At 39.9% G+C, this 14,676-nt stretch overlaps 1 protein-coding gene across 2 annotated transcripts in view; it reads right to left on the reverse strand.

Annotated features, from left to right (window-relative positions):
- The window catches only part of FGFRL1 (fibroblast growth factor receptor like 1), a 196,941-nt gene extending 184,129 nt beyond the window's left edge, over positions 1-12,812 (reverse strand). Inside the window, exons 1-2 of one of the 2 annotated variants that reach the window (XM_075571428.1) lie at positions 12,674-12,812; positions 8,947-9,048 (exon numbers count right to left, since the gene is read on the reverse strand). In XM_075571428.1, coding sequence (XP_075427543.1) covers positions 8,947-9,048; positions 12,674-12,797 — 226 coding nt within the window. In that variant the 5' untranslated portion in view covers positions 12,798-12,812. Of the gene's footprint in view, positions 1-8,946; positions 9,049-12,140 lie in introns of both variants that reach the window. The other variant, XM_075571435.1, reaches the window with a different exon arrangement.
- Positions 12,813-14,676: the final 1,864 nt, after the last annotated feature.

Raw genomic sequence — 14,676 nt, forward strand, 5'->3', positions numbered from 1 at the left:
AACTTGGCATTATGCTAACCTTATATTGCCCTTGTCATACGTCATTATTATCTGTGTGGAGGCAAGGGAAATAACCCAAAAATCTTGGAGACCGTTTCTAACTTTTTTCTATCTGCATAGCAAATTAATCAGAGGATGTCTTCAGTCTAACATCCTTTCCATTTACTGTAAGTGCATGCTTTTGGCGAAATGTGTTATAAAAAAATGCCCTTCTAATATTTACCGGCATATCAGGGAATGTGCAAAATTTCTGATAATATGAATGCCTTACCAGAAGCAAAAAAATAAGTAATATGCGACAGTATGCTTCAAGCTGTACTAAGACATATTTTATGCTATATATGTACCTATGGTACCTGTAATCCATAGCACAGGTGGCTGGTAATAGAGCATTTTGGACATTTATTTACCTGAACGAATAAATAGTGAAAAGATAGTCAACACGGAAAAGACCTCATGCTTATCAAGAAGACACTGTGTACAATTCAACTGGCAGCATAGCAAAGCACTATGGCACCGAATATATGAATCAACTCATATTTGTGGGCAATGAAGAAAACATTTCACAAACGTTGCATTTTCTCTCTCTCTCAGCTAGCAGTGCACGGACCAGACACAACCCCCAGAAGCTAACGGAGTCATGTTTTCTCTGACATTTATTGCATTAAGCCGCTGCTCAGTTTCTTGACAGGACACCTAAGATTCCGTAAAACGTTCATGAAATAAATTTGCCAGATGGGGAGGGGAAGAAAAGGGAAAATAACTGTGTTTCCTGCCAAGATAGAAACCACTTGGACTTCTACAGTTACGCAGGGGAAAAAAAATATATATCACGAGAAACATAATAAGACTTTTTCGTAGAAGTTTCTGTTCCCAATTTACATTTATTTATTTTTTTCTCTGCGAAACTCAAAAATTTAGTTCGAACATTTAACTGGAAGAAGTAGCCTGGAGTCACAGGGCCGACTTCCTCCCGAAAATTGAAGAGCTTTTGATGAAATAAAAATGTTAGGATTGTCACAGCACTGAGGGATAACTTGTTTCATTTGGGATACAATAGTTGGACTGTGTAATCAGGGCAACAAACCAAACACCGTACAGCTGATTTTTTTTCTTCCCTTTTCTTCCCCGACGACGTCGGAAGGGAAAATCAGACATGTGAATGGACACAGCAGCAGACGGCATCTATTAACTTGTTAAACACCACTTCAGATCGCCATCCAGGGCTCTGCTCTCACAACATCGCTAATAGAATCCCAATCGTTTCTGCGGACTCAGGTTTGAAGGGTAACCTGAAGCTTAATGGCAGCTCTCTCTCTGTCAGAGAAATGCCAAAAAGCAGCTACGTGCTGGCACATGTAAGGGATACAATCAAAAAAAGTGGCAGTAGCTGATACTCCACTTGATGAATACCATCTGTCACACATTTATTTCAGGTCAACGATCAATGTAATACATTTCTACAAGTACCGCATAGAGGGCATGATATTTTTGTCAAATGATGGCATATTTGATTCCAACACACTTTTGTATACAAGTACTGTGCGCGCAATCAGGACACTCTATCTGGAACGTTTTGGCCAATTATGGGCTACAAAATACTGTGCTGCCTTATCTGAGGTAATGTTAAAGAGACAAATTAAACTGACTGAGCCACAATTGAGAGCAATGGCTGTTATTTTTCTACTTTGTGGTGAGATTGCTATTTAAAATGTAATTTTCAGAAATAAATTGCGTTGTGCATAATCAACCCAAATGATAGTGTCCAAAATCATTTGTGGGATACAGTGATCTGATTGTAGAGTTGGTAATACCTGCACAAGATATTGGCTCTTACAAAACTCACGTATATCACTCATTTAGAACTAACACCGGTACAGTATTTGTTTTGCAAGGAATAGACTTTGCTTCTGTCACTTTGTTAAAGCCCCATGGATATTACAATTTTACCAACACTTACAGGGAGAAAATACAAGACCACAGTGTATGTCGGATTTCATTGCTTTTTTGATCATGCCCCAAGGGATAGTGATGCATTTAGTTCAAAGGTTTATGCACAAAGCTAAATTAAGTGACTGGACAAGAAGACAATGCTTTTTGTGACAGGTTACTGAGAGCACTTTCACCTGTCTAACTGGTCACTGAAATAAGGTCATTACTTTTCCACAGCATATCCAATTTGATTCAGTAAACAATTCCTACATGAGGAAAAGCAAAATTACCATGTCCAAGATGAGAATTTTACAAATCTAATGAATGTATTAACTTAGTCTACCTGATGAAGGACCTTGAGAAGTTGGAAAGCTTGTAACATATCAACTACTTGTTGGTCCAATAAAAGCTATCATACCCCCTACAGTACTCTCTCTCTCTCCTTTGTTACTACATGGAAGAAAGCACCATCACAGCTACCCACCCTTCTTTGCTTAGTTTACAAACTGAAACATAACGTGCCAAAACTATTATTTTGATCATTCAGAAGTACAATACGTAAATCAAAATAAAATTGATGACAATGAACATGACGCACACTTTAATGAAACGCGGATATTTGCCTTTTCAAGACCGTTTAGGTATCTGGCAACAAAAGAAAAGATTAAAACAAAGAGAGATAAAAAGCCAGAAAGATGGAGTATTACTTTCATGACTGAGTTGATACAAAGTGCACAGTAAAGCAGGGGTGCGCAAACTTTCCCCCCTGCGCACCCCTGCCTCCTTTCCGGCTCGCGCCCCCTTCCTTATCTTCGGAGTCAAATGATGCTGCGGGGTCAAGTGACCCTGCAGCGTCATTTGACTCTGTGTCGCTGAAGACAAAGTAGGAGACACTGCAGAGGCCTCGCACGATACCCCTGCATTTAATTTAAATGCCGTGGGGAAGAACACGGGGCCTCTGCAACCGCCGCTCACCTCCTGAAACATCTTGCGCCAACCATGGGGGGCGTGCCCCCCACTTTGAGCACCCATTCACTAAAGGACCCTCCTCATCACATTTCTATGCAAGTTACTGAATAATGCAGTCTGTCTTGTGGGCGGCATAAGCATTGGTAAACTGGTACATCCTTAATGAATTTGGCAGTCAGAATGAATGAAGCCACTGTTTATGCCATTCCTCAAGGGCCACCAACAGGTCAGGTTTTCCAGATATCCCTGCTTCAGCACAGGTGGCTCAATCAGTGGCTCAGTCAATCAGTGAGCCACCTGTGCTGAAGCATGGACTTATTGAGCCACCTGTGCTGAAGCAGGGACTGATTGAGCCACCTGTGCTGAAGCAGGGATATCCTTAAAATCTGACCTGGTGGTGGCCCTTGAGGACTGGAGTTGGCCATCCCTGCTTTAAGGTCTCAACTAATGTTCACTGAAATAGACTTTTTATTCTCGAACACAGTTCCCCAGTTCCAATAACTGCTGCAATGTTTGCCTGCTATTCTAAGTTAACCTTTTAAAAATAATTTATAGGAAACATCAGACATACGCAGGAGTTTCTAGTAAGTAGAAAGCTAAAGAGCTCCTTTGATACCCGCACTCAATAAGCAAAAAGGAAAGATGTCAGACTTTTCCAAATTAACTAAAAGCAGACATGTTTTTATTTCCTACGTCGGGTTCACAGAAATCGGTAAAAAACACATCAAGTGAACTGGATTGCATCCATTTGGTGCCTTCTACTATATGATCATTACAATAAAACAGCATTAGTGTTGTAGAGATTGAGACTCTTCAAAGCATGTTCTATTACACTCTTGCATATTGCCGACCTCTAAGTATTTTTATTTTTTTTTATTTCTCAAATTAACTATCCCTCATTTGATTGGCGATGGCAAAGATGAGATAGAGCATGAGTGGTCAATGACTTTAAAAAAAAAAAAAAAAAAGTATAAGAAGGATGAGAAGATTATCTTTTTCCCCAAAGATGTCAAGATTACCACCATCGCCTTCCGCAAAACTTTGTAGGAACCCAACAAGATCCCACACTGGGAAGATTTCTTTGGCATAGTCTGTATTTTTACTCGTTATGCCATTAATAGTTGAAACCACAGTGCGAAGCTGTCATTTTCAAATGTTAGTTTGCTGGAGAGGAATGTTAGGAGGAGATAGACGTCCCTTGGTCCTAAGTTGGGCAACACTTATGTGGCACTTAAGTTAACCATTTACTATTAGAGGGAACACAAATACTTTGTTAAAACTAATTTTCATCAAAACTTGATGGAAGAAACCAAAGAGGAACCATGGGACATATTCAAAGATTGCAGCTGATGGCAAAATATATCATAAAACGCATTTTGTGAATTTATTGTCCTATTGACTACCCCATAAAGCTGTAATGAGACACAGATTGACAGTATCTCCATTACAACAGATACAAATTAGTGATCCAATAGACATACAGTAGGCACAATAGAGGACTTGTCCGACCTTGTTTATTTTCTCTTCTTACTGTGTGATATGGCACCTTCTCTTAGAAATTCCCCTTTCCTACCTTCTTCCCTTAGCCTACTTTATTGTCATCATGTTAAAAAAAAGCACCCACATTTGGAGATGGCTCGACAATCTAATAATCTTCTAAACAATAATCTCTTATTTAAAGACGACCTTTTACTCTGAAAACTACTGGTTCCAGCTCCCTGTCACCTTCTATTCAAAGACATACAGTTCTCTGAAAAAAGTACTTCAATTTAGTTGGTAGATCTCCTAACATGCAGGAAAAAGGAGAACACTGCTCCAGAAAAAAAACAGGGAACAAAACTGGAATTGCTAATAAAAATAGGTTATATTCACGGGACCACTTGGCAACATTGCAATCACAAAAATAGTAGTCCTGTTACATGTTTCACGCACTAGGTGCTTTATCAAAGAGTCTGAAAAACTCTGAAAACGACTGGTTCCAGCTCACCGTCACCTACTATTCAAAAACATAAGTTTCTCTGAAAAAAGTACTTACATTTAGTTGCCCAGAACTTCTCCCATGATGTGGCCTTCGTCGTTTGAGAGGTACTGTACAGTACTGTCGCCAGTGCTATTCAGTAAAGTGTGATAGCTCATCACTTATTCATTGATTGTGAACCATTCTAATGAAGTCTTGCCAACACCCTCACCTTTTGTTCCTGCTTAAACGCCACTAGTAGGCCTACTCCAGTGTAGCTCAACATGGGTTCCTAGGAGCGCTTGGGTTCCACGGGCATCCCTTAAGGGTTCCCTGCAATTTTGAGGTTATTTGAAATTTGTAACAAATACAGAAGAATTTACAATGCATCTGATCTCAGACACTATTAGAGAGGGTTGGGGTTCCTTACAATGCATCTGATCTCAGACACTATTAGAGAGGGTTGGGTTTCCTTACAATGTATCTGATCTCAGACACACTATTAGAGAGGGTTGGGTTTCCTTACAATGTATCTGATCTCAGATCATGCTATTAGAAAAGATTGGGTTCATTACAAAGCATCTGATCTCAGATGCGATATGAGAGGGGATTGGGGTTCCTTATAATGCATTTGATCTCAGACGGGCTATTAGAAAGGGTTGGGGATCCACAGAATTTCACAAAATAATTATAGGGTTCCTTAACTAAAGAAAGGTTGAAAATCACTCGTCTACTCACTACTCTACTCATGAAATGGATAAGAGATTGGTTTTGAGTTTGTATGAACAAAAAATATAAATAACTACACTTATGAAAATAAAACAGGCAATTTCACTCCACCCTAAGCAGGTCTAATTAAGTATGATCTTTCCAACTCATGTCACAACACATCTGTCACCTACATTAAGCTTCGCAGCACATTCAGAGGACTCCTAAGCCATTCCTCTGAGGATAGAGCTGCTGCTACCTAATAAAATGCCTTTCTAGCATCATAGAAGAGAGATGGGGATTTATAGAAATCCATTGCCTCACACAGGTTAAAGCCGCACTGTGAAGAAGGCTGCACATGCTCTTCATGTTATGGGGGCGATATATTCTAGAGAGGGCGTGGAGAACTTTGTACTGAATACTGAAACTGCAAATTCTTAAATAATCTGTAACATTTCAGTGTCAAGAAATAATAAAATAGAATATCAAGTCCTAATTAACCCGTTCTATATTCATCCTTTAGGTCTGATATATATACACACACATATACACACACACACACATATATAGATATATATATATATATATATACATACATACATATATATATATATATATACATACATACATACATACACACACATACACACATATACATACATACATATACACACACACACACACACACACACACACACACACACACACACACACACACACACACACACACACACACACACACACACACACACACACACACGGGATACAGCCTAAACTTGATATTACTTAATGTTTTTCAGTTTTTTAATTTATTATAACCTCGGGACATTATGGAAAACATTAAACAACTGCTAAAAATAATTGTTTTTACAACTATTATTATGATTATTATTATTACTACAATTCACGGATTTTGTTCAAGCACGGGACACGTTTTGGACAAAGTAGTTGGATCCAGTCAACATTTCTCAACATAGTAGCAGCAGCAAAACCACATTCAACAGTAACTGGGTCAGATACCTATAATTATGGCAGCACAGTACATATTTAAAAATATATATATAATAATGGTAAAGACTTTAAAACCTTACTGGAGGAAAACAATTGACTAATTTGTAGAAATGTTTTATTTAATGACCTCCTTTCAGATGCCATTATATATTTTTTTTTTACAAAATATATGAAACAAAATGCCATTATTTTAACATTTACACTAAACATACCTTCCAGCAATGAGCAGCTGCTATATAAGGCTGCGCCTGTAATAATGGGTAGAATGTTTACATTCACTTGCAAGTAAAGGAATAAGAATCGAAGCTCGGAGTTTAAGGAATCCCTTTTAGGAGCAGTACTTGGCACCAACTTGTAACGTTCATGTTATGTCTATCTCCCCGAATAAAAAGCTGTGATCCGTCAGAAAGGAAAGTCAGTCGTCCTTTTACACGACGTAAACCTTCAGCTAGAGCTGGCGCAGAGAGAGTCGCCGCTGCTCAATGTTTCACACGTGCAGTAAAACATTCCCAACAAGAAAAATGTGCGAGGGAAAATTAAACAAAGAAACACATTCTGGGGTGAATATGTTGAACTAGGAAGACAGAAGACTTGTTGTGTGCTACAATCCACCACCACAGGTTAATGGGCGGCACTGTACCAGGGTTTTGTGGTCTGGTGGAAATAATGTACAGCCATGCGACCGTTTTAATTCACACAGAAGCCAACTCCAGTCCTCAAAAGTCACCAACCGGCCAGGTTTACCAACCGGTCAGGTTTTGAGGATATCCCTGCTTCAGCACCGGTGGCACAATCAGTGGCTCAGTAGAAGACTGCACCATCTGTGCTGAAGCAGGGATATCCTGAAAACCAGACCTGTTGGTGGCCCGTGAGGACTGGAGTTGGCCACCACCTGCCCTACTGTATAAGGAACGTGTGAATTAAAATCATCTCGTGGCGACCCTTGGTGCCCCCTTGAGGATGGGAGTCGGCCACCCCTGCAGTAGGGTATAATTCACAGTCTGCAACTAAATTCCTATTGTAAACCAACTGGAGTGAATTTTATAATCCCAGCGACTCAAAGCCACACATCCCATTTCCATACCCACTGCAGCACAACCTTAAAATCAAAAACAATACCCTAAAATGCCCCCAGATAAATCAGGAAACAAATTAGAAATGATTGTAGAGCTGTTTAGTCATCGTCAACACTGAAAAGCAACATAAAAACTAAGCCAGATGTGGTATGGGGTTTTCGGTGTGTGTGTTTTTTTTTTACAATCTGTGCCGTTTCACACTTCTGAAACGTACGCTTGAGTAATTGTGACTTGCGAGGCAAAACATCATGTGAAAAAATAGTGTGAAAGCCAAGGGAGGGGAGGGGGGGAGGGGTGGGGAGTGACCTGCAAGGCAAAGAACTGGTAGCGAACCTAACAGAAGCATCAATTTATGTTGCAGAAGTAGAAGCCATACTTTGAATTGCCCAATGCTTACATTGCTGGAAACCTGAAACGTATCCGAAGGCTTAGATTGTAAGCTCTTCGGGACAGGGACTCCTTTTCCTATTGCTTTGTCTGAAGCACTTATTCCCCTTGTGTTATATTATGTCCTGTGTTTTGTTAAGCGCTATGTACATGGATGGCACTATATAAATAAAGATGAACATACATACAAGCCTGATGAGCGCACGTGGATATCCTAAAGTTGTACACTACACAAATCTAAAGCAGTTTCAGTTCAAATCCCAATAGCTACCATTTTTAATGTGTACCAATGTGCTTTGTACTCAATATGGACAATCTCAGTCCTGTCATATCAACATCTATTAATACCTTAAAACCAGTGTGCGTTCAACTTCGGCCAAGATAACAGAGCTATCTATCAAACAACTGCTGACTTTGTTTAGACATTCTGTTTATTGAATGTGATTATCTCCTAATAGCAAGTGTTAAAATAGGTGCTGGCTGTTGGAAACTGTCATTTGTCACTTAGGGGGGGTAGCAGGATTGTTTGTTTGGTTTACTAAGGAAAAGAAAGAGAGCAGGCTCTGGGATTACAGGAGGAGAGAGAGCGAGAGGCAGTCCTGATCCATCCATTAAACCCATTGTTTTATGTTTGTAACTCCACTTTGCAACCTCGACACTAAATGAAGCCTTTTTACGTATCAAACAAAAAATGCCTGCTGGAGCCTAAGTCCAATGCATGGTAGGACACCAGGCTTGCTATTTCACATGTGGCGTAATAAAATGAGGAAAACACAACAAAAATAGTGTGTGAGTATTTTTTGGAAGGAATGCCATTACCTTGGAAAAATAAATATACACCGTTTGGGTATTTAGATTTCAGTCACACGAGGCATCCTCAGATGTGCTTACGATTCACACACTTACCTCTTGCTGAGTCAGAAAATGCAATTATTCCCACAATAAAGAGAGCAAACTGGAATTCCATCTTAGAACAGGATACGCTGTTAATTGTCTTTTGTTCCAAACCTAAAATTAAATATAATATATATATTAAAAAAAATGAATTCAGAATAATGTGTTATATGTTTTTACAACAGCCAGTTTAAAGCATGTATCTGGGATTTTTGAAAGCAAGAAAATAAGTACAAATCAGCAGCTTATCTGTAATTCATCTTTTCTCTGGTACAAAGGTTTTGCACAGAATATTTACAGTAAAAACCAAGGATCACAAATGCAAAACCAGATTGCAAGCCTAAAATTATAGGTAAGTAACCGGCTGGTAGACTTAAAATGCTCATTATACACATTCATTTTTATTATAACTTCCATGATCACTCCAGTAAGTGCTACATTTTATAATACCCAGCGGAACAACACAAAACCTATGAAATAGCTGTCAAATACAAATACAAGATGTACAGCAATGGATGGCGTACATATGTTTTCTAAACTTTGTTTTCCAAACTTCCATAATTCTCAATATTTCTTAGTAGCCATGTGTCTTGCAGTGTTCCTTCTACCCTGTATATGAGAACTCGCTAACGACCAAGTATGTAACATGAATGTGGAGAAACGTTAGGATTTAGAAAGGCAATCTAAAACAGCCCAAAGGTGTACATTAATTACATCCAATTCTCTTCCTTTCACTCTCTAAACAGTGTCTGAATTCCTGGCTCTTGTAAACTGCTTGATCTAAACGCTTTCTACCCTGGGGACACACAACCGTCCATGTATTGCATTCAGCAAGCGAAATAATGACACCTTGTTATTTAGCTTACAAATTTGCAACAGGAGCCCTTAACCTGGCAAAGCGGGGCTTGTTCTGCAAGGAACTATTGCAGTATAAATATCCCCACGTGGGGTTTAATATGCTATCGCTTCCTATACGATCTGACTTGATAGGTCTGCTATGAAAAGCTGCATTGAGGAAATACATAGTCTTTAGTGTAGCCTACAGAGACTGGCTGGCATTGACTGATGAATACACTTCTGTAAGAAGTATGGGGTCTGAATCAGTCCCATGGATGGTCATGAGAATTAGATCAGAGCTTGGCTAATCCAGGCAGACACGAGTTGGTGGAAAATACCAATAAATTCCCATGTGTGAAAATGCACGGGAGAGGGGGAAAAAAAGTATTTTACCTGAAGCATGGTTACAGTCAGAATAAATTAATTATAAATAAAATACTTCCATATATTTCCTTTCCTATTATCTGACTTTGCTATGCTTATTGTATTATAATTCCCTGTGCTGTATTGTCTTTGTAAAGCGCTGAGTACACTATTAGTGATCTATAAACAAAGATATACATACATAGCAATACCAATACACCATGTGAACAATACAAAGTCATGTAAATCTATTTCCTAAGGGCTTGTAATGTACTTTTAAGTACTTGAGATGGAAAAAAATCAACAACAATTTAAAAAAACGTTTTTAAGGCCATTTAAGAGCAAGAAGTTGCCGTTTATACATGTATGTGGAAATGTAATATGCAGTCAGTAATGACATCAATTCTAATCATAGCGTATAAATATCTAACTTCATTAAAACAGACGTGTTATTATATGACCTAAGAAAATGTGCAAATGTGGAAGCGAGGGAATGGGGGGGAAATGCAGAATCCATCACCTTGCATTAATGGGAATACAAAGATCAACAGCAGCTGTAGAGTTCACCAATGTTTGACTTAAAGCTCATGAGTCCTACTTGTCACTTGTATCTGCTCAGAATATGGGGGTGATATATACCCCAGCAATGTCAAAGGCACAACACATATAATACTGGTTGGCCATTCTCTGGGCAGTCCTGTGCTGCTGCTAAATGCTGAAATGTCAGCTTATTAGAAAAGGAACCAGACACCGCTGCAGTTTAGCTAGGGGTTATCATTTCTCATGGCAATTCAAACTAATTAAGTACCTAAATGACTACATATACTGTGCGAGATATGAGATAGGCAGTGGATATTCTGCAGTAGTATTTTATTTTATTAGGCAGCAGTATTAATGTCTGCTCTTAGTAATATTTAGTATGGATAATTATGTAATTAATCATTGTATGCTCATATTCATAATATATGTTAAATAGCAATACACAATCATAAAGCATGTATATGATCTAATGTACTGTATACCAACATATGTTGCAGATAGAGTCATTTCATTTAGGTACTTAACCCCTTTATTGCAATGCGTGGTGTGGGTCATGTACAGTATTCACTAAGTACAGTAATTTGTGATATATGTATAGTATGTATCTATAATAGCACACTGTGTGTGTGTGTGTATATGTATATGTATATATATATATATATATATATATATATATATATATATATATATATATATATATATATATTACACACAACTATAGTTAGATATGGCCTTAAAGATTTCTGAAAATAAAATAATACTACTGTACTAATACAATATATTAAGCCCCTGAATTGAAGAGGTTGAATCGCGCGATCAATTATGTGTATTTGTAATATTGAATAGAGAATGAATATAAATGCTATAAGGCACACTTGTTTATGCACCTACAATATGACAGGCATAATGATCTATATGTTAGATGGTGTGAAGATATATAAGCACAAGAGGTAATCACATAAAAGTGGTTGATTGGGTCCAAAATGCCCACACATATGCCCGATGTATGGGCATTTTGGACCCAATAAACCACTTTTATGTTATTATCTCTTGTGCTGTGCCGGTATATTGGATCTTTAGGGATCCTTACAGACTTTAACTTTTACCCTTTACCGTGCACCACACCTGCCTCTGCTGGGGCTCTTCTTTAGTGTGCTGCCATTCTCTCTGTATCAATAATAATAATAATAATAATAATAATAATAATAATTAAAAATATATATATGTATATATATATACACACGACTGAAACTGTATAAGAATAATTGTAAATGTAAGCTTAATATGATTACGGTTGCTTTGTTTGTAAAAATATGGTAATTATATATTTATATGATATGGGTCTACATGTCAGGGTAGTTATACATCATAGATACATAGTGTATATAAATGATAGCTTGGATACATTATACAAGTAATGCCTGCACCGGATGGGGTTAATCCATGTGGCTGCCACAATAACTCACCTCCCGACTTGTTCCTTGGGCTTCAGCGCCTCTCTTATTAAACCCCAGCACGCTGGCTGTATAAATCCAATAGCCCCATGTGCTCCCTGCTCACCCCTCTCCCCGGGAGTCAGCCCCGTGCAGAAGTGGGGTGCAGCAGCCTGCTGCTGGTGGGTGAGGGGAGGAGGCTGGCAGGCACTGTGTATACCTGCAGCGCTGGTCGGATACCCTGTCCCTTCTCACACACAATGCTGTCCCCCACTAAGGGGCTCCCAGCACCAGCTTCATATGGGCAAGTGGGGTATAGTGAGCTCTCCCCTTCCTTCCTCTCTGTGCCTTTGGCTGAGACCCTGATTTATCCAGGGCTATCCTGGCAAACTCTCTGTCTGGAGGATGCCTGCATATGATGTTGATGATGATGCTCCTCCTTGTGTGTGAGATTGAAGCTGAAAAGCAGGGTGTAAAAAAAAAAAACCCCCACAGCAAATAAATGTTTCAATGGAAAAAAAAAAAATAAGAAAAAAATAAAGAAAGGAAAGCAGGAAAGGTCCCACCTCCTGCAGCCCCTGCAATCCCTGCAATCCCTGCAGCAGCAGCAGCAGCAGCCTCGCGCTGAGCACTTCCCCGCAGGCTTTGTGATTCAAGGGGACCGCAGAGCAGAGCACCAGCCCTGCCCATCGGAAAACTTCTAACCAATCACAAGCCGCCTTCCGCCCGTCTCAGCCAATCACAAGCAGCGCTGCTGTTAACTCTCAATACACGGCTGCTGCAGCACTTAGGAGGCTTCTTTTGTGCCTTGCAAGGTATGCTCAGCCCCAGGGGAAGCGGCTGCTGTTTGTTCAGTCCCACTACACAAACAAGATAACACACACACACAATGTATACATATACACACACACATATGCATGCACGCACACATAATGGATACACATACATAATGTATACATACACACATGCATATGCATACACACACACACACACACACACACACATGCACACACGCATACTGTATACATATACAGACACACACATATGCACACACACACACACACACAAATATATACACACACAGAGAGAGAGAGAGAGAGAGAGAAAGAGAGAGAGAATAGGTTTCAGTCAGATAACATTCCAGGGCGCACTGTTTTTAAGTTAAACCTTGCTTGTTTTATTCATTGTAACATCGCCGGAAGATGAGATCAGTGTACCTTGAAAGCTCGCACAAATAAAAACATGTCATTAGCCACAGAACGGTATCATGTATTAATTTTTGATTAGTAAGCTCAGCTAACACGGTACAGATACTTCTACATATATATGTGTGTCTATATATTTGTGTGTGTGTGTGTGTGTTCATGTCTCCTGCTCTGCTCCCATGTAGCCATGTCTTCTGCTCCCTTGAGTGACAGGAAGAGGTGGGTCTAGGTGGGTCCAATCAGGGGCACAGACCTGGGAACCTCCCCCATGGTACTTAAGGGGCTGCACCAGCCAAATTTAGTGGGTGTTCTCTCCCATGAGAGAGTGTGATTGCTGGAAGCTTGGAGTCAGGGCTTTGACCACTTCAATTCCCTCACTTAGGGGAGTGGGGCAGATACCCCTTATCCCACGAGGGGATGAGGGAAGAGCAGAGGATAGGCTCTGGAGGCCTCAAGCCCAGGGTTGATTCCAGAAGGAAGGAAGAGACCAGGGAATCAGTTCAAGACTGTATTCTGTGTGCTGGGAAATAAAGTTCCCGTTCTTTTATATACTCCTGCCTGAGACTGCAATCTATCATAGGGAGTATCAGAGGGTTCTCCTGCAGGGATTACATAGTTACATAGTAGATGAGGTTGAAAAAAGACATAGGTCCATCAAGTTCAATCTATGCTAAATTTAGACAACATATATTTTATCCTATATCTATATTTACTTATTGATCCAGAGGAAGGCAAACAAAAAAAACTCATTAAGGGAAAAAATTAATTCCTTCCTGACTCCAAGAATTGGCAATCGGATTAATCCCTGGATCAACATCCTTCCCATGTATACTTATTTGTCTCCGCACCAGTGAGAAATGAACAACCATCACCCCAAAAGCCTGTCCTGTCTTCCCCACTAACAACGGCGGAGACTCAGCACTTCTGTGAGCCAGCAGGTAACCAGCACATGACACCCTGTAATAGCATATTCCCCCCAGAGGGTGCGGGAAAACCTGTTACATTTGGAGGCGCTGCTGAGATGCTCAACAGGACGGGCTTTTCCAGTAAAGCAAGCAAGAGAAAGGAGGTACGCTCCCAGTCTGAGTACTAAGAAGGAAGGGGGGCCAGGTGTAGTGTCCAGGGGACTCTTGTCTACCAAAGCAAGGGACCAACTTCCCCACCAGGGAGCTGCAGCCTGTGCTGTCCCTAATGTGAGGTAACCTGTGCTGAGTCAATGTGTTATCTGTTCTTGTTTCGTGTTACCCCGAGGACTGATATGTAGGGTGCCTGGAGGGGGTGTTCTGGCTGTCTGGGACCCAGAAACCTCAGGAAGGGGACTACAGAATCACGGTCAAACAGGGTGGCGTTACAGTATTGATGGG

The sequence above is a fragment of the Ascaphus truei genome, chromosome 1, assembly GCF_040206685.1.
Source record: "Ascaphus truei isolate aAscTru1 chromosome 1, aAscTru1.hap1, whole genome shotgun sequence".
In the NCBI taxonomy this organism is placed as follows: Eukaryota; Metazoa; Chordata; class Amphibia; order Anura; family Ascaphidae; genus Ascaphus; species Ascaphus truei.